The sequence below is a fragment of the Hemicordylus capensis genome, chromosome 5, assembly GCF_027244095.1.
Source record: "Hemicordylus capensis ecotype Gifberg chromosome 5, rHemCap1.1.pri, whole genome shotgun sequence".
NCBI lineage: Eukaryota > Metazoa > Chordata > Lepidosauria > Squamata > Cordylidae > Hemicordylus > Hemicordylus capensis.
Window position 1 is genome coordinate 104,971,253 of NC_069661.1, and position 24,444 is coordinate 104,995,696.

General features: G+C 42.8%; 1 protein-coding gene across 4 annotated transcripts in view; it reads right to left on the reverse strand.

The window, feature by feature from the left end:
• Positions 1-2,604: 2,604 nt before the first annotated feature.
• The window catches only part of NWD2 (NACHT and WD repeat domain containing 2), a 98,142-nt gene continuing 76,302 nt past the window's right edge, over positions 2,605-24,444 (reverse strand). For all 4 annotated transcript variants that reach the window (XM_053256090.1, XM_053256089.1, XM_053256091.1 and 1 more), the window contains 4 exons: positions 18,888-19,091; positions 14,568-14,712; positions 13,648-14,237; positions 2,605-9,841 (listed from right to left, as the gene is read on the reverse strand). In XM_053256090.1, the coding sequence (XP_053112065.1) occupies positions 5,903-9,841; positions 13,648-14,237; positions 14,568-14,712; positions 18,888-19,091 (4,878 nt within the window). In that variant the 3' untranslated portion in view covers positions 2,605-5,902. The remainder of the gene's footprint in view (positions 9,842-13,647; positions 14,238-14,567; positions 14,713-18,887; positions 19,092-24,444) is intronic.

A 24,444-nucleotide genomic window follows, 5' to 3' on the forward strand; every position in this document is an offset into this window, starting at 1 on the left:
AATTTCTCACCTAGAGAGTTTTGGCAGTGGTTAGGTATACTAGCCATGAATGGTGAAGTTCCCATTTGAGAACTTGGCTGGGCTCTTAGCACACTTGATGGCTTTAGGTAAGGCTCTGTCTCTCTTCAAAATGAGGGAAACAATTCTGGCCTTTATTTACAGGATCACTGAGATAAAGTACGTGAAGTGTTTTGAGAACCGAAGGAAAGTGGTTGTCAGGTTATTACTATTATCCTAGCAGTTTGCTGATTATTATGAGTCTATGGGATGGACAGGGGGTGTGTGCTTTTGTATCAGGAGGGCATCTGGGAAGGCTGCGCTGCCTGTGGGGTTCATCTCAATAAACGCCAATTTAGTGTGTTGTACAGAGCTAGCCCTCACTGCATTAACACCCTTCAGTGCAATGATTTGTTTCCCCATAAAATATATGGGAAAACATATGCTGAACTGGGAGGAGAGTTCCAAAAGGATCTCTCCAAATTGGGTGAGTGGGCGACAAAATGGCAAATCTGCTTCAGTGCAAATGAGGAAAATGATGCACATTGAAGCAAAACATCCCATACACTGATGGAGTCTGAGCAGAAGGTGACTCACCAGGAAAGGGACTTTGGGGTTGTGCTCAATGAAAATGTCAACTCAGTGTGTAGCAGCTAGGCCTGTGCATGATCCCAACAGCTGGATTTCAATAAGCCATGGCAAAACAGTGGTACTCTTGGGAGGAGACAAAAAACAAGAGGGGACTCTCAGAAGCCTGTTGTTTTTAATAAAATCAATGCATTGTGGTTAAAAAAATCCTCTGTCAAGGACACTTTCATGATTTCATAAGGAAGCTAAAACCAACCAGCCTCACCATAACTCTACACCATAACCATAGCAGTAGAGTTATGGTAAGGCTGGTTGGTTTTAGCCTCTTTATGAAATCATGGAAGTGCCCTTGACAAAGAATGTCTTAAAAAACCCAAACAAGCCAGGCCTATTAAAGACAACAGTGAAGCTTCTGAGGGGTGTGGCCCCTCTCATTTTTTGTCTCCTTGATGGTGCTTCCACTCTTCTCTTTGCCTTTCTCTTGGGAGGGACCATTATAGTCCCTCCCAGCTGCCATGTGTGCTCTCTCCAGAGTGAAGATCAAGCAACATGAAGCCTGTCCCCTGCCTCTATTCAGTCAAAGGAGGAGGAGAGAGTTGCAAGGGGGAGTTTGACAGACATGTTGGCTCTCCAAAGGAGTTCCATGACAGCAAGGAGCCTTCAGGCTGTTGGAGGCTCCCTGATGTTGTGCTGGAACTCCCTCAGACAACAATAGGACACATCGATCTGACATGTCCGTCAGACCCAACAAAATGCACAGCTGCTAAAAAGGCAAATTCCATGCTATTCCATGCAAATTCCATTAGGAAGGAGCTGAAAAATATAACTGCTATTGAAATGCCATTATATAAATCTGCAGTGCAGCCATATTTGGAATTCTATGTACAGTTCTGGCCACATTAAAAAAAAAGATTTTCTAGAACCGGAAAAGGTGCAGAAGAGAGCAACCAAAATGATTGGGGACTAGAACACCTTCCTTATGAGGAATGGCTAATGAGGAAAGTGTTCTGAATTTTTTAGTTTAGGAAAAATTATTCTTGATAGGATAAGGGACAGACATGATAGTTTATAAATTATACATGGTGTGGAGAAAGTGGACAGAGAGGAGTTTTCCTCCCACTCTCTTAACACTAGAAGCTGGGGTCATCCAAAGATGGATTGGCAGGAGATTCAGGACAGAGATAAGGAAGTAGTTTTCACAACATACAGTTAGTCTATAGTCTGTTGCCACAGGATATGGTGGTGACCACTGGCTTGGATGACTTTAAAAGGGAGTTAGACAAATTCACAGAGGACAAGTCTATCAATGGCTACTACTCTTTATGGCTCTATACTACTTCCAAGTTCAAAGACAGAGTGCCTCTGAATACCATTTGCAGGGGAGCAATGGCAGGAGAGGGGGCATGCCTCATCTCCTGCTTGTGGGCTTCCCAGAGATACAGTATCTGGTGGGCCACTATATGGGAAACAGGATGTTGGGCTAGATATAGACCTTGAACTTGATCCAGCAAAGCTTTTCTTATGTTGTTCTGTAAGAATGACTGACCACCATACACTCATTTGGGAGAAAGAAAGTTGTACACACCTTAGTCTGCACCTAGCACCCCGTTTCTAGTGGGTAGCAAGAATTTCCTGGCCCTCATTAAATAATGGTGTCAATTGCTGTCCATTTAGTTTGTCTCACAGAATTCACCAGGGGCCACTGAAAACTGAGGAGCTGCCCCTGTTGGACCTCTGCCCTCAGCTTGTCTTGATGCATCATTAGAATGCGACGAAGGCTTGTGGGACTGGCTTCTATACATATTAACTATTATTGCTCATCGCTATAATAATCTTGCTCACTGGTCAGCAAAGTTGTAGAGCATCAGAATACTGAAATAGGGCTAAAATTCAATTTACCCTATGCTATTTATTCACACACACACATTTCTGTCAGTGGGGAGTATATCAAAAATAGATAGATAGATAGATAGATAGATAGATAGATAGATAGATAGATAGATAGGTATCACACACTGGTCTCATTATATAGCTTATATTTATTCATACAAACAATGCATACACAAGACTGTATATTGTTTGAAGACAGCAATAGATTTCTAATTTAACAGCTCTGTAACAAAATTTAACTAAATTTAACATTTATGAAAATATAAATCTCTGATTGGGTAAATTTTCCCCACAATACAAAGTTTACATAAAAACATTCAATATGATCTATTGGTTGCAAACAAGTTAGGAAAAGTCATTCAAGTCACTTAAGTTATATATAAATATAACTTAAAAGTGTGTGTGTGTGTGTGTGTGTGTGTGTGTGTATGTATATATGTATGTGTGTGTAATATATACACACACATACACGTTTGTATGTATGTATATGTATGTGTGTGTATACACACACACATGCATGTGTACACACACACACACACACACACACACACACACACACACACACACACTCTAGATTGCTTTTCACATAGAATATTCACACACTTAAGTTAATCCCTAGTTTGGGTGTTTGTTTCCTTGGAAATTTGGTTACTGAAGCTCATACTGCACATGTCAACAGATCCATTAATTTAAATTTGGGTCTGTCTGCAAACCTCCAATTTTTATGCGGTGTGGCGGGGTGTAGGTTGGGGATGTATCTACTGAATCTCCCCTGGGTCTGCTGCTTGTCTCCATCAACCCACCCTCCTACCCAAGTTCTTTTCTCTGTACTCATGTCTGGTACTGTCAGAGCCCAGAGGAGAAAACAGCAACATCAGACAAGAGGCAGAGGGAGATAAGCTGCAGGCACAAGGTGTGTGGAACGCCACTGTAGCAGTCCCCTCATGTGACCAACGGCTGCTTCATATGTGACAGGGACAGACCCAGGTATAAACAAACAGGTCTGCCACCATCTTGTGCAATTTGAGCCCCAGAGTACAAGTTTCAGCAACTAAAAAGAGAAGAAAACCTGTTTCATTCATATTATTCAACATGCCATGTTTACAGTAAGTGGTAAGGAAAACAAACTTTTGGGCCTCTCTGTAGCCCAGTTAAGCGGAAGTGCCTGTATATAAATTAATTGGGCTGCAAATCACAAAACACTGCCCCTCATTTATCTGCACAATGCCCCTGTAATGCCAAATTGATGCTGTATTTTGTGACATTGTCCTGCTGCACTCTTGGCATGGCCCATGACAGAAGCACTTTTGGGAGTCTCAAAAATCTTAGTGTTGCTTCACACGTGCATATACATTGTTTGATCTGTATCACTTGATAAACGACGTTTAGTGGATCTCAGCTGAATGTGTGAAATATCTCCCTTGAAAATACTGTGTTTGCACTGATGTTGGATGGGTGATATGAAAGATCTGTTTGGGGTGATGAATCTGTAATTGACTCAAGTGAGGAGTCTTATTTAGACAGTATGTTGTACCTGCGTTCAATGTCTGTACACAGGTACATGTTTTTGTGTGAATGACTGTACATGCATTCATTTTAAAAGTAAACTTGAATACAAGTTGGATTGAAATGCAGGATACAGATAGGAAATGTATTGATGTACTTGAATAACTGTACCTGTTTACAGATCTGTACCTGCATAAACTGTACATAGATTGTACAAGTGTTGAACATAACATGTGAATAGGGCTATGAACCTGCATGTGTGAGTCATCACTCAGGGTTAATTTTCACTGGATTTTAAAAATACTTAAATATAGATACTCTAGTACAAAATACAGCCCATCAGGAATGGTACAAATATGTATTTTTCATGTGTTCCATTTTAAAATAGTCATGAACTGCTATTAAACTTGAATCAGACCCTTGCTCACATTTTAAAGGGGAACACATAATGTATGCTGTTCATACATGACAGTGGGCATTATTTTGTACCTCCTGTGAAAAGTGGTCCTTAGGATCAAGGAAATATCCATTTCAAATCATAGTCCTTCACTTTAACAGAGTCATAGATTGGGATGCCAAGATGTACATAGAGGATGTATGTAGATTATGGTTGGATTCAACTAGATGAGTCAAGAAATCAGAAATAACAAACAGTATTTCACAACTTCTGCCTTGAAATTGATAAAATTCTATAAAAAGGCCATGAACAGTCATAAAGCAGGAAGTGAAGAGGCATAAATACTGTATACAGAAGTAAGAAATTCATTACAAAGAGGAACAGTACAGAACCCTTTGGGGCAGCCAGATTTTTTTCTTTTTTTAAGCACATATGCAAGCATAATGTTAGTCCCAGAGTATTTGGTCATCTGATCTGTGTTTTACACAGGAAAAAATAGGAATGACAGTAAGGCAAACACTACGAGTATCAAGAGCAATACACATCATGTCTGAACGCTTCCAGTCTGGATTTCAACCAGGACTGGTATATTTTGGACTTTCTTACAACAGAACTAATGATATCCTTTTTAACATAAAAAGAGAGAAGACAATGGGGGTTTATCTCTAATGTCCCTTTTCTTTGAAAATTGTATTTCTTATACCTAGTAAATTTTCATCTTACATGATCTAGGTAATAAGTTCTTCTTATTATTTGTACCTTTGTAACAGAAAAACTTTAATAGTCTAGACGGACAGCTTTTGCAACTTCCTGATTATAAGATGACTGATTTACTACCATGCATGTGGCTACTGTCAGATGATCAGCTTCTACCTTATTTCCATCAAGACAATAAGCACAATCTAACCAAAGTAAGATTGATTTCGTGGGAGAAATTTATCTCATTGATTCCACGGGAGAAATTTAAGAACAGGCTCCTACTGAAATCAATGGGATTTAGAAGTGTTCAACACTGGCTGGATTATGGCCCTCTCTTTTTATAAAACTAGTCACTGTTGCTTCAAATGTTTATGGAATGCATCAAGTCTTCCAGGCTGACAAGTGACATCTTGTGGTCTGCGCCATCATATAGATACAATTCATTTTTGCAAGTGGGCATCAGTACAGGGTAGCTGGGTATTCAAGCCTGTGGCCACCTGGATTTAAAAATGGCTGGCCTAACTCATTCCAATGTGAAATGTAATCTCTTATTAAAAAGCTATCACCGTTAAAATAGTTATTCCCCAAATTTCCATAATGGCAAAATAAATATTATAATATTGCTCAGAATTTTCAAACAAGGCCTTAGATAAAACCTTAGATATATGTATATATTTAAATAAATTAAAACACACACACAACCCTGCAGCCCATTGATTACACATTTGTTTTCAATTTGCTATCCCCCCCACTAATTTGTTTATATCTAAACATAAAACAGCAATCTGTCATGTGGTAAGGTGAACCAACCTCATTTACTTCTAATCAATGATTGGCTGTGAACCCATGCCCTCTGCAATCGATGGCAGAACACACTTTGTCATAGCAGTAGTTATGTTTTTTGGTTGGGGTTGCTTCACTTGCCTCAGGGTCTGTCACTGTGATGGGACTGTCTCTTGCAAACACTTCTGTAGACTCTCTCCAGATGCAGTCCACTGTCACCTTGAAGCTGTAATTGTGACACTTCGGTCTGATCACTTGTGAAGCGTTGCTGAAAATCTGACGGCTATTTGAAGTAGCAATTTTAATTTTCAGCGCTGCATCCACTCGATCCACTACAGTGTAAGTGCCTATGCTTCCATCATCAAAGCCTACAATAATGTTCAAATGCCTTTGAGAAAGAGCAAGGAAAGTCGGGGTCTTGTAAAGGGAACAAGCACCAATGTTTTTGCCATCTGCCAGTCTCATTACAATTAAGATAGAGATTGCACCATTATCATCATCTTCTTCACCAGTGCGAAAACAAATGTATACAAGGTAACGGCCATCCTGAGACAGCTTCTGTCGCCAGATGATGCCAGAAGCATGAACAACACGAAGTTTGCCACTGTGAAGGTCCAGTACATTGATATTCTCATCACCACGGGATATAATTCCCAGCTTTCCATTGGGAGATATTTCAAAATCCTCTAAGGTCTTTAAGAAAGTGTTAGGGAGTTGAACACGCCTGCACAGGACCTCCTCTGTAAGACTCCAGATGTTCACAGTTTCAGTAGATGTTATAAAGACTACAATATCGGGACAATCTGGAATCAGCTTAATATCAACGATAGTTATACCATCATCACAACAGAATTTCTTGGTGATACTTCCTGTCCACAGACTCACTGCCAACACTTTATTTTTTGTCATTCCAACTACAAATGTGTTAGCAGTTGTTATAAATGCATTCTGTAAGGCAACAAGAATATTGCAAACTCTGTGGCCTGTTGACAGTCTCCAAACTCTTGAAGCATTTTGCTCACACAGAGAGACAACAAATTGATCATTGTGTGTTATCAACAGTTGGCATATCTTTTGCCCATTAATGCGAAAGAGGTTTTCACCAGAACTAGTGTGCCATACATACTGACTGCATTTGTTATCTGATGTGACCATCAGTTCTCCAGTGGAAGTCAGCACACAATTTTCAACAAGACTCTCATGCTTAAACACAGCTTCAATGAACCCAGTGCCAAAGTTCCACTTATGTATAACTTCAGATCCATCAAGTGTGTAAATCACTTCACCTTGGGCAGGCAATACCAGTCTTTGGATTGGTTTGCCAGTTTTGTCAATGTTGGACATAGCAGTTATGATATCTATATCCCAGACAGAAAGGACACCACTGGTAGATAAGGAAAGCAGCATGTTATGATGATTTGATTTAATCAATCTGACGATGTTTCCTGAGATTTCCTGTAAGCTTGCCATACACTGTCCTGTGTCTCTTCTCCAAACAAAAATGGCAGAGGTATTTTCAATAGAAGCAACAATACAGTCACCGTTTTTGGACAATACAGCTGATACAAAGCGCTCATTATGTTTTGCTCTAAACTTTTCGGCAATTTTCCAAACGCCAGTGTCAAGAAGCTCTATATTGAGTGCCTTGCATATTAAAATTGCACTTTGGTCTTCAGCAAGTTCAAGACTGACAAATTCACTGTCCCCTCTCCTGCAATCAAAATCATCCATTAGTTGGGGATTGGTGATTTCCTCAGTGTTCCAAATGGAGAGACCACCTTCATTATCTATCATCACCATTTCTTGAGCTGTGTCTAGGACAAGAAGAAATTTGACAAAACCACCAGAAAATTCAGAGGTCACAGTGGCCAGCTTGTCCCCACTACCTAAATGGAATATAGATGCAGTGTTCAAATACTGACCGCAGAAAGCATACATTCCATCTGGAGAACACTGGACACAAGTCACTTCATACCAGCAGTGGAACTGATAAAGGGGCCATCCATAAAGTAGATCTATCACAGTAATGTCTTTGCTAGCCTCTAGCCAAGAAAGTGCATGGTTTACTGACAGTGTAAATCCATTTATAAAATTGGAGCCTATGCCAATACCACCGTGCTTTGATCCCTTAATCTCTACCTCAGACAGAAGGCAGGAATTTAGGTTGTCATAAATCAAGAGTGTATTCTTTGTTGTGGCCACTACAAGGTATTTCTCATCGCTTGTAAGCTTCATGCCCAAAATGACAGACTGAGCTGTTGTAATTTGCCTTAGTAGTTGTCGAGTTTCTACGTCCCAGGTACTGATGGAGCCATTTTCTAGAGCAACAATGACTGTTCTTGGATTAAAGGTAGGCAGGATTTCTGTGACTTGAGTGCAACTGGAGGACAAAGGTAATCTCTCAGGGCTATAAGTCACATCCATAGAAGAATGCAATGGAACAATGGAGCAGTATTTAGGGCCATCTTTGTCACATTCCAGAAGAAGCTGTCTCAGTTTAGGCAAGGAACTAACAACTGGAAGAAGTCTCTGTTGCAATTCAGCAGAAAGTGTGCCTGGGTATTTCATCACTTTGTATTTTATGGCACGAAGTGTGGTTGCAAGGAACTTCAGTTCTTTTTCTTGCAAATAGTTGTAGGCCAACTCTACATCAGAGAGGGCTTTGTCAAACTGTCCAATCTTGATCATGGTGTAAAGCCAGCTGAAGTTCATAATGACACCATACAACATGTCATCTGTTTTCCCACATCGTGTTAAGTGGTGCAACAGCTCTGTCATTTTCCTGTGGTTGATGAAGAAGATGTCAGGCTCCAAAGGGTTACACTGGAATACCCAAGGCTGATCAGGTGACTGCCTATCAAAAGTTGTTTGATCCATTATGTGTTTCTCCTCATCATTCATGCTCCTGCTGTCGCTGTCAAGGCAACCATTCAGATACTGATCTTCACTGTAAAGAGATTTCCGTCTGCCTCCTGACCAAACTCCAAGAAAATACTCAGCCATCACAGTATGCATTTCATTAACATCTTCTTCATTGTGAAGATACATTTTTTGGGCAATAAGCTGCAGGTGTCTGTTTGCCCACACTAGTAAGGTCACGTTTTTAACTTGCCTTTCTATTAGGTATCCAGTTAGCCCCTCTTTGAGTCTTGCAATGTAGATGTAAGGTACTCTCAGAGGGTTATGCTGCCTGATGTTCTCATTCAGTTCAAACATAACCATGTTGTCAAGAGCTAAAATGTCTTCCAATTCCATTTCACTCAGACCTGATTTGGACATGGTGATGTAGCCAAGAGCTCTTGACAAAAGCCTTGGACCACAGCTGTTCTCTAGTGACCAGAATGTCTGTTCTATGCTATCATGAACAGTAACACAGAGGGAAGACTCATCAACATCTTTGTGAGATCTCCAGTTTCGGACTTCTCTGAAGGTTAAGTTTATAAACATAGGCAAGGTACATTTGGAAAAAGCTTCATTGACATAGATTTGCTGGCCTGATGTTACTTTTCTTTTAACCCGGAGCAGTTGATGCTTGAGAACTTGGCTACACATCTTTCTGTCCTTAGAAGTTAACTCAATATAGTTGTCCTCATCATGTATAAGGCACCTCAGTTTTTGCAGTATTCCATGTTTGTTTGGCAGTGTTGACATGATTATCCGCACTGAACGGGGCAAATGGACAGGAAGCCACCATAACTTCCTAGCATCATCATTATCTGAAAGCTGCTCTAGGGCATCAAATATGATAACCAGAGGTCTATGAAATGAAGACTCATTTAAAAGGTTGATAAACAAGTCCCGAAGATCATGAATCTTTTTTGGGTAGCTTTGTACGAGGCATCGGTAGTTAATTGCTAACTGTTCGCAAATACTTTGAAGGAGATTCCTAAGGTCTGTACTCATCTCTGTGGATCCCAAAAACCTTATAACTACAACAGGGTCAGATTCTGGTCCCATTTCTTCCTTCAGCCAAGCATAAGCCTACAAATATAGAAGTACAAATAAATTAATAACTCAACTTGCAGAACCAATGCAAGTCAAATAAACAAAAAGCACAAAAAAACCTCCCTAGAAAATGTTAAGCATCTGTACACAATAAAATTCCTTAAATGCCTAAGCAGAAATTGAGCTCTTTCTCATGATCAGTGAGAAGGGCCTAAGGGTGGGCGGTGGGGAAGGCTGCTTGAACTGACCTTCTTTGCAGCCGACCGCTCCTCTGTTGCTGCGTGCGCTCCCTGCTCTCCCAGACAATCTTGCACTAGCTCTGGCAGCGCAGAGTGGAATTCCATAATGCACCGTGTGAGCGTGTGGTGCACTGTGGGGATCCAGCAGTGACAGGCGGGCGCCCATCACTGCTATAGCGCCAGCTAAAAGCAGTCGGCGCTGCACATGATGCAAAATATGGGGCTAAGGGGGTGCTTGCTCCCTTAACTCCATTTTAAGAGGCTGGCTCTGCAGGTGGCTTTGCCAACGCAGTGCCACTGGCAGCCAGTCAGCTCCTGCGGTTTTGCACATGCAGCCAAGATCAGACTTGGCTGCCTTAGTCCAGTCTTGGCTGTGCGTGTGAACAGCCTCATTATATATAAATGCGAAACACTAGCAAGATCAAGCTTCTATGTTGGGGTTTTCTAGCTAGGGCTCCAACTAGACACTACTTGGAGGTAGCTGCTTGGCACAGCTGGCTTCCAGATTGGCTATGGCCACTGTCCTCCTCCCTCAGCAGGTCAGCTTTATCCGTATCTCCCCTCTGCTTTGGGAGCCATGGCAAGCTATTTGGCTTGACCAAGGGACAGGAAAAGAAAGGTTGTTGCACATAACTGCAAACATGATTCCTCTTTGATCTATCCCAATAAAATGGCCACTGTCTAGGAACATATTTCCAATTAGTTCAGATGTCACATAAAGCCAAAGTTAAATCCTTGGCTTCCTGAAACATTCACAAGTCTCAGGAGTTTGTTTCTCTCTTCATTTTCCTCTCATGGTTGGCAGAATTCTACTTTTGACTGCAGTGAGAAAGAAAGAAGCCAGGATCAATCATGGCATCTAAAATGCCAGATTCTGGTTTATTCTAACCAGCGTTTGAAATAAACCTAGATCTGAACCCAAAGTTTGCAATGAGTTTCAAATCTAGGCTTGTGTCAAGCACTGTGCTTAGAAGAAAACAGGGTCAATTGATTCAGATGACATGACCAATCTTGGCACCTATGCATAATCGGAAGGAGAATTCTTCTAATCGGTAGGAGGGGAGAGGGAGCAGGGACTCTTGAAGCTCGGGGCTGTTGCATGAAACCAGGGTTTAACCTTCGTCTTGCCTGGCATTTGAATATGCCCAGTGAAATCATGATTTTAATGTAAAGAATATTCTGTGAGGCTGCAAGTACTCAGCACGTTGCTATTTTCAATTGTGCATTTCACATGGCATTCCTTTTATTCTACTTTTTCATGTTGATCCAGTTAAAGAAAGTTAAAGTTAGAGATGCATTAAATTATTCTAGGCCTTCTGTGTTCAGTATGAATTCAACTAGAATATGTTTTTCATATATCAGACCCACATATGAGAATTCATCTTGGACCAGTATTAAGAATGGATACAGCAAGCAGGGCCTTATTAGATGAAATTCTTCTACATTAGTCCTAGTTAAGTATTAATGTTGAAAGAATTGTGCCAGACCAAAGTATCCATGAAGATTTTCAGAAAAATGACTTGACCATTGGACTGAGATAGTTCCTAAGGTGGAAGCTGAATCATAAGATGACTCCCCCACCCCTCAAATCTCACATGATGACACGGCCTCATAGAATCAGAAGTCACCACATACTGAAAACTCACCAGGAAGAAATGATTTCCATGATGTGCTGATTTGTGGCTTTACCATATGGGGCTCTTTTGCAAGACCATTTAATAACATGAACATAAAGGGGGGAAATAATCACTTTGTGGTGATCCTTGCAATTAATAGTGTGACTGGCACTTAAATTTCTACTATGTTTCCTGAAAAATCTGTGTGAATGATCAATCCCAATGGTAATTCCTTCTGTGTGTAGGCCTCCACAATTTCAAAAGCATGGCCACAGAGGCAAATGTTGCATGAGAACCAGTCTAGTCCTCCATCCATCATTGACTGCATTCACACTGTCACAAGGATCCTGGTTAAAAGGTTAATCAGGTTTAGTGAGCCCAGTGGAGCTGACTGTGTGAACCCAGAATTTCAGGGCAATACTGGCCAAACCACTCCAATTAATCAGCATTTAACCAGGGCTACCTATCCTGATTAAATGCTGGTTAACTGGAGCGGTTCGACCAGGATTGCCCTAAAATTCTGGGTTCCACACAATCATCTCCACTGCACTCACTAATCCTGATTAGCTTTTTAACCAGGATCCTTGTGATTGTGTGAATGCAGTCATTGTTAACTATGGCAGATGTTGCTAACAATCCAGGGTTGGCTATGGAAATAGAGGTCTAGAGCAGCTAGAGGTCACTTCTCTTCCATCAGTTGAGAAGCTCTGTTTGTGAGTATAGGCCTATCTAGCTGGAATGCAACCTTACCCTGATCCACAATCCCAAAGTGGCTTCAGTTCATACAGACGTCGAGGCTATTCTCACAATGGGGGAAAACTCCCTTAGCCCGGTTTCATGGGTGAGCCCGGTGGTTCATTGGCAGCTAGCCCACCAAAGTAGCCTTCCCCTTAAATGAGATTAGCGGAGTGAGCGGTCCGCTAACCACATTTTGAAGATTGTGAGACTGGCAACTCATGAGCAGACCCCTGTCAGGGAGGCTGCAACAAGCCTCCCGGGCTTGGAGGTCTGCCCAGAATCCTGGGACTTCCCGCTGCCCCTACCAGCTCTGTCACGGAGCTGGTAATTGTGTGGGCAGCCAATCCGGCCACCCAGGGCTGAGCACCTGCTCAGCCTGCTCATGTGCGGGGAGAGCCCGGTTGGGCTCTACACACGGATCGTGCACAGAGTCTCTTCGTGTATGAGCATGTGCTCACTTCAATAAAGGAAGAAACTCTGTACATGAATCTCTCTCACAGGAAACTGGTGGATCAGATTGTGGTTACAGACAGAAGGGTGTATGGCAGTGGTTTTCAAACTGTTGTTCTGGAGAATCCTGGAGTTCCTTGGAAGCTTATTAGGGGTTCATCAATGAAAAGAACAGTAATGGCAGGTGAGTTTTCATGAAAGGCAGCTTGCCAAGCATAGCCACAGGGGACTGTTTGGTCTGTTCCAGGGTGTGAATTTATTCACATGAGACAATGAAGAAGTCCAACAACCTGAATGGAGCTCCATGTGAACTGACTGTGCAACCCAGAATGCACCCCAGAAGCTTCTGTAACTTAGACACAGAAGTTCCACAGCAGACAGCCAGGGGCCTCTTGGAAGACAAATTGGGTTGAAAGGATACCCTTAAAAATAGAAAGATAAATATCCACAGGTGGATAGTAGTATACACATTCTTTAAGGAGGTGTAAAATAAGTAAGGTATCTTCACAAACCATATTTGTACTTTTTACAGAATTAAGTTGTGATCATTAAATGATCATCATCTCCATTAAATGATCAACATATCCACAATTTCTAGGACTCGGGGGGTGGGGAGGAAAGAGGGTGTGTTTATGTATTTATAAAGTCACGATATTCATACCAATGTGTTCTAAGACTAGGGAAAATAGTGGGCATTATCTGGTAAGAACTGTAATTACAGACTGTCATAAATATTTTTGTGGTTAAGATTATGAAAGCACAATAAATCCAGACAGATATTTGGGTGTATATTCTTTACCTTCTTTGCCACTTCTGCTAATAGAAGTGTTTTTCCAGTGCATGGTCCTCCATATATGATGAGAGGGTTAATGTGGCCCATTTTCCTAGGTAGAATGTATTTGCACATAATGTTCATAGCATCACACTTATACTCATAGAATGAAGAGTATGTTCTACATAGTGAGGAATGCTGGAGGACCTCATCATACAGCCAGTCTGTCTCTATGTCAAAATTCTGTTGCACAGTTGCTTGAATGATATCAATCATGTCTTCGTAGAACTGTTTTCCAAGTCCTTCAATGTAGTGATTCTCCACTTCTTGGGTATAACCATATTTGATGTCGCAATGTGTAACAGAAGTATAGACTCTCAAATTAGATGAAGCAACAATGGTAGGAACAAATTCATCCCTGAGTTTGATGAGTTTCTCAAGAGCTTCTGGGTCTCGCAGAGACTTTCCACCTGTGTGAAGTACATCCATATATTTCTCCATCTCTGGAACTTTAACGAAACGGTCTATGTTGGCAATCTTTCGAATGTAGCAAACACACTTCTTTAGGAAAGCTGGAGTTTGTTTTCCTAAGGCAAAATCAAATTCATCTTCGATAGCTGAGAAGTGAATTTAAAAAAAGTGAGTGTAAATCTGAAGTTCCTACAAAACCATGTGAAAAAGTAATTTCTGGCATCTAAATCAGTGATAGGCCTCTTAAGCTTCCTCCATATTCTGTCACAAGTAACAAGCCCCAAAATGGTTACCTAAAAGCATGACCAAGAGACAGATGCTAGAAAGTATAATATAGGATTAATAATTATGTAAAATTAAGTATTAAAATGAAAAAGAACGTATTCCTTTGATTTGCACATATTCCAGATTGTGCAAATACACTATTATCAATGCACATTTGACTCTACATTACATTCCTGCATTGAAATGTTTACCAGAGGAAAGATATCTCTTTGCTTGACTGTGTTTCATTTTTCCTTTTTCATACAGCATCTTCACAGCCATCTGAAACATCATCTTAATTTCTTCTGATATCTCCTGCCATTTGCTCTCACTGACAGGGTTTGAAGATGCTTCCATCTTTAAAAACAAAACAAAACAAAACAAAACAACACTTTGTTAAATAGAGTTGTCAACACCAGCAACTAAACTTTTGTAAATAATTGGAGTCAAATGTAAGATAACTTAACAAATCCATGTAACAGCTAAAAATAACACAGCAAAGCTTCAGCTACAACCCATTTGCACACATTTTCTTTATTTCATAGCACTGTGAAAAAGCATGTTGACAGTGAGTGTTTGGAACAGTTGGGGGCATAAATCATATAGATGACATACTAAAGAGTATAAAAGATGTCCTGATTATGGAAAAACTCAGAACTAGTACACACATGGATCTTCTTTATGTGATTAGTTTAACTTCAACTGACAACCTGCATGTAGTACTTATTGGGCCATCACAGTTAGAACTTTCATAGGGCTGGTTTGAGTCCCATTATACCCTATGAGAAGAATCCCCCCTCAAAAAAAAAATCGTTAAAAATCATATGAGTGTCTGATTGCTTTGGGGATTGGGTGGTAGGCACCTATGGGTGCCAACTACCACCCTACCCACTTTGGGAGGTTCAAACCAGTTCAAACCGAACCGGGGGGGGCGGGTCAAGCAAAATCAAAACTGAACCTCCCCCTCACGGTTCGAATCCGGTTTGAATTCAAACCGACCCAGGCAACCCGGTTTTGTGCACATCCCTAAAGCCAACTAGGTAGCTTACTTCAGATTATAAGTGTGGAGTACACTTCAAATGCTGTTCTAAATGCCATACCCCCTGAAAATAAAAACAACAGCATAACAAATCATGGAGAAAAATAGCCTATGCTAGAACCTGCCTGCTGTGCGAGTTTTTTAAATTAAAGTAGGAGAGCAATTAAAAATGTCTTTAGGGTATAATGGTGCAATCCATTCTATCACCTTAGCATTCAACTATTTGATTCTGCAGCATGCATAAATCATTGATTTCATTTGCTACTGTGTTTAAAATTATATTTTAAAAATAAGTCAATTTTATCTAGATGTTTTATTCTTATTCTTCATGTTTATCAGTTATGGAAATTTTATTTTATTTTGTAAATATCCTTGATGCTTCTCTGGATGGTGGCTAGAAATATGAACAAATAAATACTAGGGCCTTTCACACAGCCATATTGGGGGGTGGGCTGGAGAGCTCCTACCCTCTCTCCCCCACATGAATAGAACCTGCTCTTTTGGTCAAGTGGACACAACCAAAAGAGCAAGGTAGGAGGGCTCTCTTTTCCTCCTACTTTGGTTTAGATCAGGCTTCAGAATCTGTGTTACCCTAGTTTGAAGAACCTGGGCTGGAGGAATTCCCATGGGGTCACATGACCACAAATGCCTCCGTATGATGCCCACAACCCTGTATTTGATGGCTGTGTGAGTGGGCCCACTGTATGGCATTGGGGCACAACCCAGCCAATGTTTAACAGTCACTTATTTCGGTGGGGAGATTTAAATATATGCTAGGGACATTTTTGTCCCTAGCTAGCATATGTTGATAGGGGCAAACAGCTGTACCCGCATTCAGACCAGGATTATGTGTATCCTGTGCAGGTTCCTAGAGATCAGTTGCTGGGGCTAAGGGCTTGCTCTAGATCCAGAAGTAAAACAGAAAGAAAGTGCTGCTCTATTGACCATATGAAGACATACATTTTAAAACCAAGACCAGACAATCTAAAGGCTTATGCTCCATACATCTGTCCCTCTGTGCCTGAAGAATGATCAGGCGTTGAAATTCCTGACTCTGCCGTAGGGTCTCTGGCAGTGGTCCCTCTAATTTTTTTTCATCTCTGAGCGTGCACATGTGTGCACACCTTAGAGGGAACAGTGGTCCCTGGCATATCTATGCACATAAAATGAAACTGAAGTAAGCCAAGTTTCGAGATGGTCACTCATACATGAATAGCAAACTGTAGTACAAAGCTGTTTTGTGTTTTTCTAACAGCATTTTTCCCTAAAGAAGAAATGTTCTGTTTGAAATCCAGAGAGATTTAGCTTGGCACAGTGTATTAAAATCACCCTTTGCACTGATTGGTTTGTAGATTGCAACTTTACTAGGAGTTCTGAACAGCTTTGGTGTGGGTTCCCATTCTGGTTTACAAATGTGCCTTGTCTCTGTGGCCGAGACAGAGAATAATTCATTCTCATTTATGCCCTCTAAATTATTGGCTGTTCTGCTGAGTGCCAGGAAGGATGCCAACTGGAATGGTGCATATTGCATGTGTTTGCTGGTTTGTGTGTGTGTGTGCATTGTAGGCTCTTGCCAGCTTAGAACTGGAATGCAATCAAGAATGTATTTTGCCCAACAGCTACTAGATAGGAATGTATCCCTACCTCTACAAACCAGTGCAGTGTTTGAGCTTGTTATTTAGGGGTGGCCAAACCATGTCTCTTGCAGTGAATGCAGTTCCTGGCCAGTCAAAATAAGTAGCCACAGAAGGAAGAAATTAGGGAAATTGTGTGTGGTGTTGGTGGAGGTGAGACAGCAGTATAGGAGGCAATAGGAGATGGTAGCAGGGGCTCTGAGATGTGTGTGTATAAGGGTATATCCAAACTATAAATCTCTATTGGTTTAAATTTAACTGTCATGGAGCTTTCCCACACATAGCTTCCAGCTCTTGGGGTAAATGTTGAGCCACTTCGAATTACACACGCGGCATGAGGGAAGCTGCCCCTCACCTCTGCTCTCAGGTTTTCTTTTGGTACAGGTGCACACTGCATGCCACTGGAAGCATTTGTATATGCGAACAGATTTCTTCCCTATTTTTCCAAAACATGCGTGGTGTTTTAACCAGCGAAAACCTTAAGCAAGCAGACTAGTCTTGCTCCAAAAAGTCAACGTGAGCAAACACAGAGGTTTCATTTTTGTAACTACAAATTAAAGAGTTTGCTTCCTGAAAACTGGGTTTTCCACTCTTTGCAGCCAGGCAAGCCAGCTCGATTTGTATTTCTAAAGAGCTATATCTGCATTTCAAAAGAGTGTTTCCCTCTTATCACGTTAATGATTCTACGTCAGTGCCTCTCCCTATGTGCTCTGGCATTTTCAGAAAAACTTGCTTAAAACCAGCATTTTAAAAAAACAGAAATACATCGAGACATGCTAGAAACCAGAAGAGAAAGCCTTATTTGTGTGTGTGGTGCTTCCAAAGATCTCGAATGGACTCTGATGTAAGTCTGGCTGGTGTATGAATGCAGTTCAAACACTTTCTTCCGGAGGAGATTTGGGGTAACAGCCCTGTCTGTAAAGGCTCATGGTGGAGCTCTTCTCACAATCAGTGAGAAGGGCATCGGGGAAGTTTGCGGGGAGAGCAGGTTTCATTTACTGCAGATGACTGGCCTCCTTGCAGACAATTGGCCTCCCTTCCATTCGAGATGTTTGGCTGCGCTCCTGGCAGCTCCAGGGGTCAGGGTGCCGGGATGGGCTACTGCGCATCACTCCGCCCCCTGGAGCTCCGATAATGCACTGTGCAAGTGAACGTGCAAGTAATAAGAGAATTGAATTCTCTATTAGCCTTCAGGAGAGCCCTTAAAACGTATTTGTTTGGCCTGGCTTTCCAGGGTTTTAAAATTTGTTTTCATATTCTAACCCGATTTGGGGGCTTTTAATCACTGTAATTGTTTAATTGTTGTTTTAAAATGTTTTTAAATTGTTAATTGTTGTTATATTGTTTTTAATTTGTTTTAGCTCTTTGTTTTAGTGGTTTGTTTTAATTGTAAACCGCCCTGAGCCATTTTGGAAGGGCGGTATATAAATCAATCAATCAATCAATCAAACAAACAAACAAATATTGGAATCCCCTTCTCCTCCCTGGGCTACCCACAGTGTGGCAGTGTGGCCGTGGTTGCCACAAGACCAAAAAAATGAGCTTAAGGGAGCACTGGCTCCTTTAACCTCATTTAAGAGGGTGGCTACTTAGGCGGGTTTGCTACCATGTAGCCACCAGGATTGGGCTCAATCCCAGCAGTTCACACGGGCATACAAACCTAGGCTGCACATGCATGTGAAAAGCCTTGGTTTCTCCTAAGAAATACTAGAATTCTAGTTTGGTGAGGGTGCTTAAAATTCTGTTAAGAGATCCCTAGGACTTTTCAAAGAATATAATACCCTGGAAAAAATGATTGTTAAATGAATTTAAGCATATGGTGTGTGCATATCCAAAATAATCACATGAAGATAATCTACCATATTGGGATTGCTCTTTAACATTTCAGATTTTGATCGGAGGTAATACGTTGGTGGGACTGCGTTCTCATCTCTGCAATACCATTCTTCCAAAATCTTAGTTTCCAGCTTTGCCTCAATAGCAGCATCCAAAATCATTTCAAATTCTGAGGATTCCACTTCTCCTGGAATTCGGATGCTTCCATATTTTTCTCCCAAAAGGCCCTGTGTACATGAAGAGAGGATAAGGTTTAGTAATGATGCTAAAGACACATTCAGTGATGGCTAGATGCTCTGCTATAAAGAAATATGGCTCAGTTTAAGTCTGGTATTGTCTGTAGTGGGGAAATTCACATGACCGTGCTCGTGCAAGGTCGGATGGTTGGGGGGCAGTGTTCTCTCTAATTTTTAAAAATCTGTGTGCGGAATGAGTTTTGTTCTGGGCGGCAGTATCAAGGCAGTGTGCGCACACTTGCATTCAGAGTGAGAACCTTCCCGATTCAACCTGAGCAGGATCTCAAATTAACTGAGCGGACATCAGAAAATGTGTGTGCGCACGCACATGCGCACGCCTTAGAGGGAACAGTGGGGAGGGGGGAAGGCAGGGTGCAGCTACCTTCCCCTGTATGACTGCTCCGAGCCCTGGTGGCTTGCAAAATGTGTTCCCACATAACCAGCGCTAGCCGGGATCAGTGCAGATGACTCCTCACGCTGCTCCTCAAGCTGCTTTTACCAGCACTGGTAAACAGAGGCTGGGACATGTCATCCCAGCCCCCCGAAATCCCACAATAGCACTTACATCCCACAATGCACTGCACAAATGTGTGGTTCATTGTGGGGATCCCCCCAGCAATGGGTGGGCACCTATCAGTGTTTCAGCGTCGGCTGAGAGCAGCCAGAGCTGACACATGATCAATCCAATGGGGTTAAGGGAGCGCTCACTCCCTTAATCTCATTTAACAGCCTGTCTTCGGTGCTGCCGGGCGGCCAAGCCCAGGCTTAGCTGCCCTGGTCTGATCTTGGCTGCTTGTGAGAACAGCCTCAGAATCTATTAGAAGTCTAATTGTTTAGAATAATTGTATGATTAATTATTCAAGCATTAGTGCAATGAACACTGGAAACAGATGCAGTCCTCTACACACTTACTTCTTCTGAAGCACTGAGGAAAGTACTGAGACTGAAGCACTTTAATTCTTCTGAAACACTGAGATAATGTCAAGTGATAAGAAAGGACAATGCTTCCACAATCACTTCAATCATACTAGGCTATGATCCATAATACTATGAAGTTTCTTGTTGAGCAGCAACCCTAACAAAGTGGCTTTTATGTATAAAAATAGTATCTTTTAAGCATTTAAAGTCCTGACCTACAATTCATTTGCTTCAGAGTGCTCTATATATGTAGCAGGGCAATACGATATAGCTCCCCCATAGCCCTCAACAGCTTACAGATATGGGGATCATATGTTTGAATGGCTCCCTATGAAAATAACTTGTCTCCTGGCACATCAGGGAGGAGGTCAGCCCAGAAACCTTCTTACTGACTTATGACCTGTGCAGGGTCTGGCTTTTTGTGTGTGTGGTACAACAGTCAAATGGTCTTCCAGTTGCAAACTGATTGAGGCATTCAGTCAGGAAACTCCATATGCCATTCGGCTGCCTGTGTAGACTGTCTGTGAGTCTCTTTCTTCTAGAGCCATTCATTTTAGCTCTGCTCTTTGAAAACACCAAGGCTGTACTGTTGGATCTGAAGCCTTTGGGTTGAGTGTAAAGCTCATAAGCAGCAGAACTAGATCCTGTTCTGACAATTCCTCTATAAACCATAATAATTATAATTAAGATTATTTTGAGAATCTTTCATAAAAGAATGGATACACTTTCCTTCTTTGTGGATATAATCTGCACTGTAATCCCTACTCTACTGGAGGGATATGTAATAAAAAGAAATACTTTGTTAAAAGAAATATTGTTGACTATCAGAGCAAAGCTTAATAAACCAGTGTGTGTATGTGTGTGGGCAGGAAATATTATATGATTCTTCATGGGTTAAGGATTATAGGTGCCAAGGGATGTGGAAAATAAACCTGAAGGCAGCATTAACTAATGATATGCTAATAATACCCACAGGGAAACTGCATAGCACACGCCTGGTCAGTACTAGCCCCAACTATTTCAGTAACTGGAGCAGAAAAAAATAACAAATTAAACAGTAGGCAATGAGATGAGTCTCACAATCAGTGAGACTCGCTGGGAAGGGGTTTAGGGGGAGACTGGGCTTAGCCCGCTCTCCCCACAGATGAGCAGGAAAGCAGCCCTGGGTGGCCGGATCAGTCACCCACACCACTGCCGGCTCCATCACGGAGCCAGCGGGAGCTGCAGGGATCGGGGTTTGTGCAGCCCCTGGAAGTTCCAGGATGCCTCGCACAAGTGCACGAGGCATCCCGGAGAGACCCCCAGGAGGTGGGAGGCTTGTTTCAGCCTCCTGGCGGGAGTCTCCTCATGTGTTGCCGTGGTGCGGAGTTGCGCCACGGCAACACATGATCGAAAAGACGGGGTTAGTGGAGCGCTAACTCCGCTAACCTCTTCTAAGGGGAGTGGGAATTAGGAGGGTTTGCTGCAGGGAGCCGCGTGGCTCCTGTGGCAGCAGCAGACGAGAGGGCAAGAGTGGGCTGAGCTCCCTTAGCTCGCTTTTGCCAGATCGTGAGAATCCCCTCAGTGTGTTGCTCTTTAACACAGAGCTGTAAAAGACCACTTGCTTGGTCATCTCTGGTGCATAAAAATTGCTTACAGGAGACCAGGCAGGGAAGCATTACATCCACCCCCACCCCCAGGCCGGCTACTTTTAGGACCCAATACTGAATGCTAGTATGCATAGGTAGATGGGCTAGTAACTTCTGCGAGCGTGTTTGTGAACTATGTTACCTGAAGTGACCATCTTTGCCTAATGGTAGGGCTATCCATGGACTAGGGCCCGGCTCTGAAATTCTAGCTTAGTCATGGCAGCTATTCCCACAACTGATGGAAAGTGGGCTAAGCTTCGCCTGCTTTCTGTTGATCGTGGGAGCCACTGGGCTCGCGAGTGAGCACGGTGCTCCCAAGGCGGCTAGCCCCGCCTAGAACACCCTCCTCTTAAATGCGGTTAATGGAGCGAGCGCTCTGCTAACTTCATTCCTTTGCTCGTGTGTCAGCGCAGCACGTGTTGACACATGTGTAGACCCCCCACTAGGTTGCTGCAGCCAGCCTCCCGGGCTTGGGGGGTCTCTCCAGGATGCTGGGCAACCCCCGATCCCTGCAGGCTCTGTAACAGAGCTGACAGCCGTGAGGGCGGGCGGCTGCTCATCTGTGGGGAGAGCCGGCTCAGCTCGCTCTCCCTGCAGAACCCTGTCAGGCGCTTCGCATGTGATCTTGCAACCACAGATCCCAATTTCAATCAGTAACATGGGGATAATAGGGAGCTACCCACATAAAGCCCAGTGGACAACAGACAACCTCTTTAAACTCCCTCCATAGATTCTAGGTTGCAGTTGCACATGACCTGTGCAACAAACAACAGCCCCACACAGCTGCTGCTCAGGTTCTCTTGTTTTCCTGAAGTTCTGTTTCTTTCCCTGGTTCCTCCCAACTCTTTTCCTATTCATTCCTTGAGCTGATCCTAAAATTAGTTGGCAAGATTTGGCAACCTAGAGGCCAGTTCCCTTTTCTGTCCTGTCCCACCGGCCCATGAGGCTGAGGCTAGGTTGCATTACGCTGGGGAGGTGCCAGGGAACAAGTTGATTCACCTTCACATGAAGGCAGACTGAGTCCTTGAGTGGTCTGGAGCTCAGATTAGGCCTGTAGCCAGCCTCAAAATTTGGGGGGTGGGATTGCAGGGGAGGCAGGTTATAAAATGTCCAGTGAAAATAGTCATTGAGGCTGGAGAGGAAAGGTAACTTTTTGGTGTGGCAGGTACACCAGCTGGCCATGGGTCTGGCTCAGACTCCTCCTCCTGGGCACCACCTCCAAGATTGTGCTGAAAAGGTCCTGACTCTGAGGCACCTCTTCCATTCAGGCTGTTCTTCTCCGACTTGCTGGCAGGGCTGGCACGCTGGCATTAGACTGTGTGATGATGGCGGAAAGGTGGGCTCTGTGGCGGTTTCTGGTGCCCTGGGTGCTGCCTCAGGGGCCCTTGACCCTGAGGGGGCTTCCGGGGGGGGCCCCTCTGGCCCAGGGCTGCACAACACCCCTCCAGCTGTTGTTAGACTACAACTCTCATAATCCCTAACCACAGTGGCTAATAGGGATTATGGGACTTGTAGTTCAACAACAGCCGGAGGGCTGAAGTTGGGCAACCCTGATCTAGCCCCAGGCTTCTGTTTCTGGGCCCAAGGCCAGTTCCACTCCCCTATGCTGGTAGGATCCAAGGTGGGAGCAGGTGCCAGTTCCACCCCCTCAGCATCTGACTTGGAGTCTCTAGTAGGTGAGGAGGTGATGGCAATCTGGGCCATGACACTTTCAAGCTGTTGATTCAGCTAGGAAGCCACAGAGCAGGAGGCAGCATTAGTACACCAGGGTTTAAAGGTAGCCAAAGCTACCACAGAGATTTGCAAAGTGGCAGCTGAGACAGGGTGCAACTCTGTCAGCACTGAAGCCCTGTTCAAGTGCTCTTCCAAAACCCCACTGTACATCCTTACAGCGTGCAGTGGGGGTGTAGAAGTCCTGCCCCTGGCGTGTCTCTACACATCAATCATGCCTCTAGGGTGTTCATCCGAAGACTGAGGGTAGGAGAGTGATTGATGTGCCAGAGATGCGCCAGGGGCGGGACTTCTGAACCTCCATTGCAGGCTGTGAGCAATGTACAGTAGGGGTTTGGGAGAACCCCTGAACACGACTTGTATATGTGTGCATTTGGTGAATGGGCAGTAGCAACTTACATCTGTTCAAAGTGCTGATGACAGCAGGTCATGTGTGTTCAGGGTGGTGGCTGGTCAAAGACTATGCACTTTCACAGAGCTGACAGAGCTCTATTCTGGCTCAACTATTCTCCTCGGCAGCTGCACAATAATGGTAGCCATGGTTTGTCAGCTGAGGCAGCAGCTCTAAAGGGGAAACTGTTTATTTGGGTTGTTTCTCTGGCAACAACCCTCTCCTAAAGTTTGCTGGTCAATGACCGAATAAACTTATAACCCTCTCCTAAAAGCCTGTCCATGTTTTGATATAATTCAGTGCTTATAGTCAATATGAAATAAACAATATGAGTTAAATGTATTTGGAACTATAGCCAGAGTATCCAAAAACTGGTGCACGTCAGAAAATATTCAGGATGGGGAAAGTAAATAATTAAGTAGATGTAAAAGATTTACAGTATCAATGCATTATTTTACTGAAATGTTGAAAACTCAATCAAAAAGCATGCATAAAATGGGGCTACTTAATGTACACATTTATCCTGGTGTACTCAGATCATTTATACATGAAAGCGATAGGCTCTTTGGATGACTAACTTAATGACCTTTTATGGCCAAGATTTAAAATTTTCATATCATTTCAGTCAAGAAGAATATTTATAGGATCTTATCTAATTTCTTCCAACTTCCGTTCA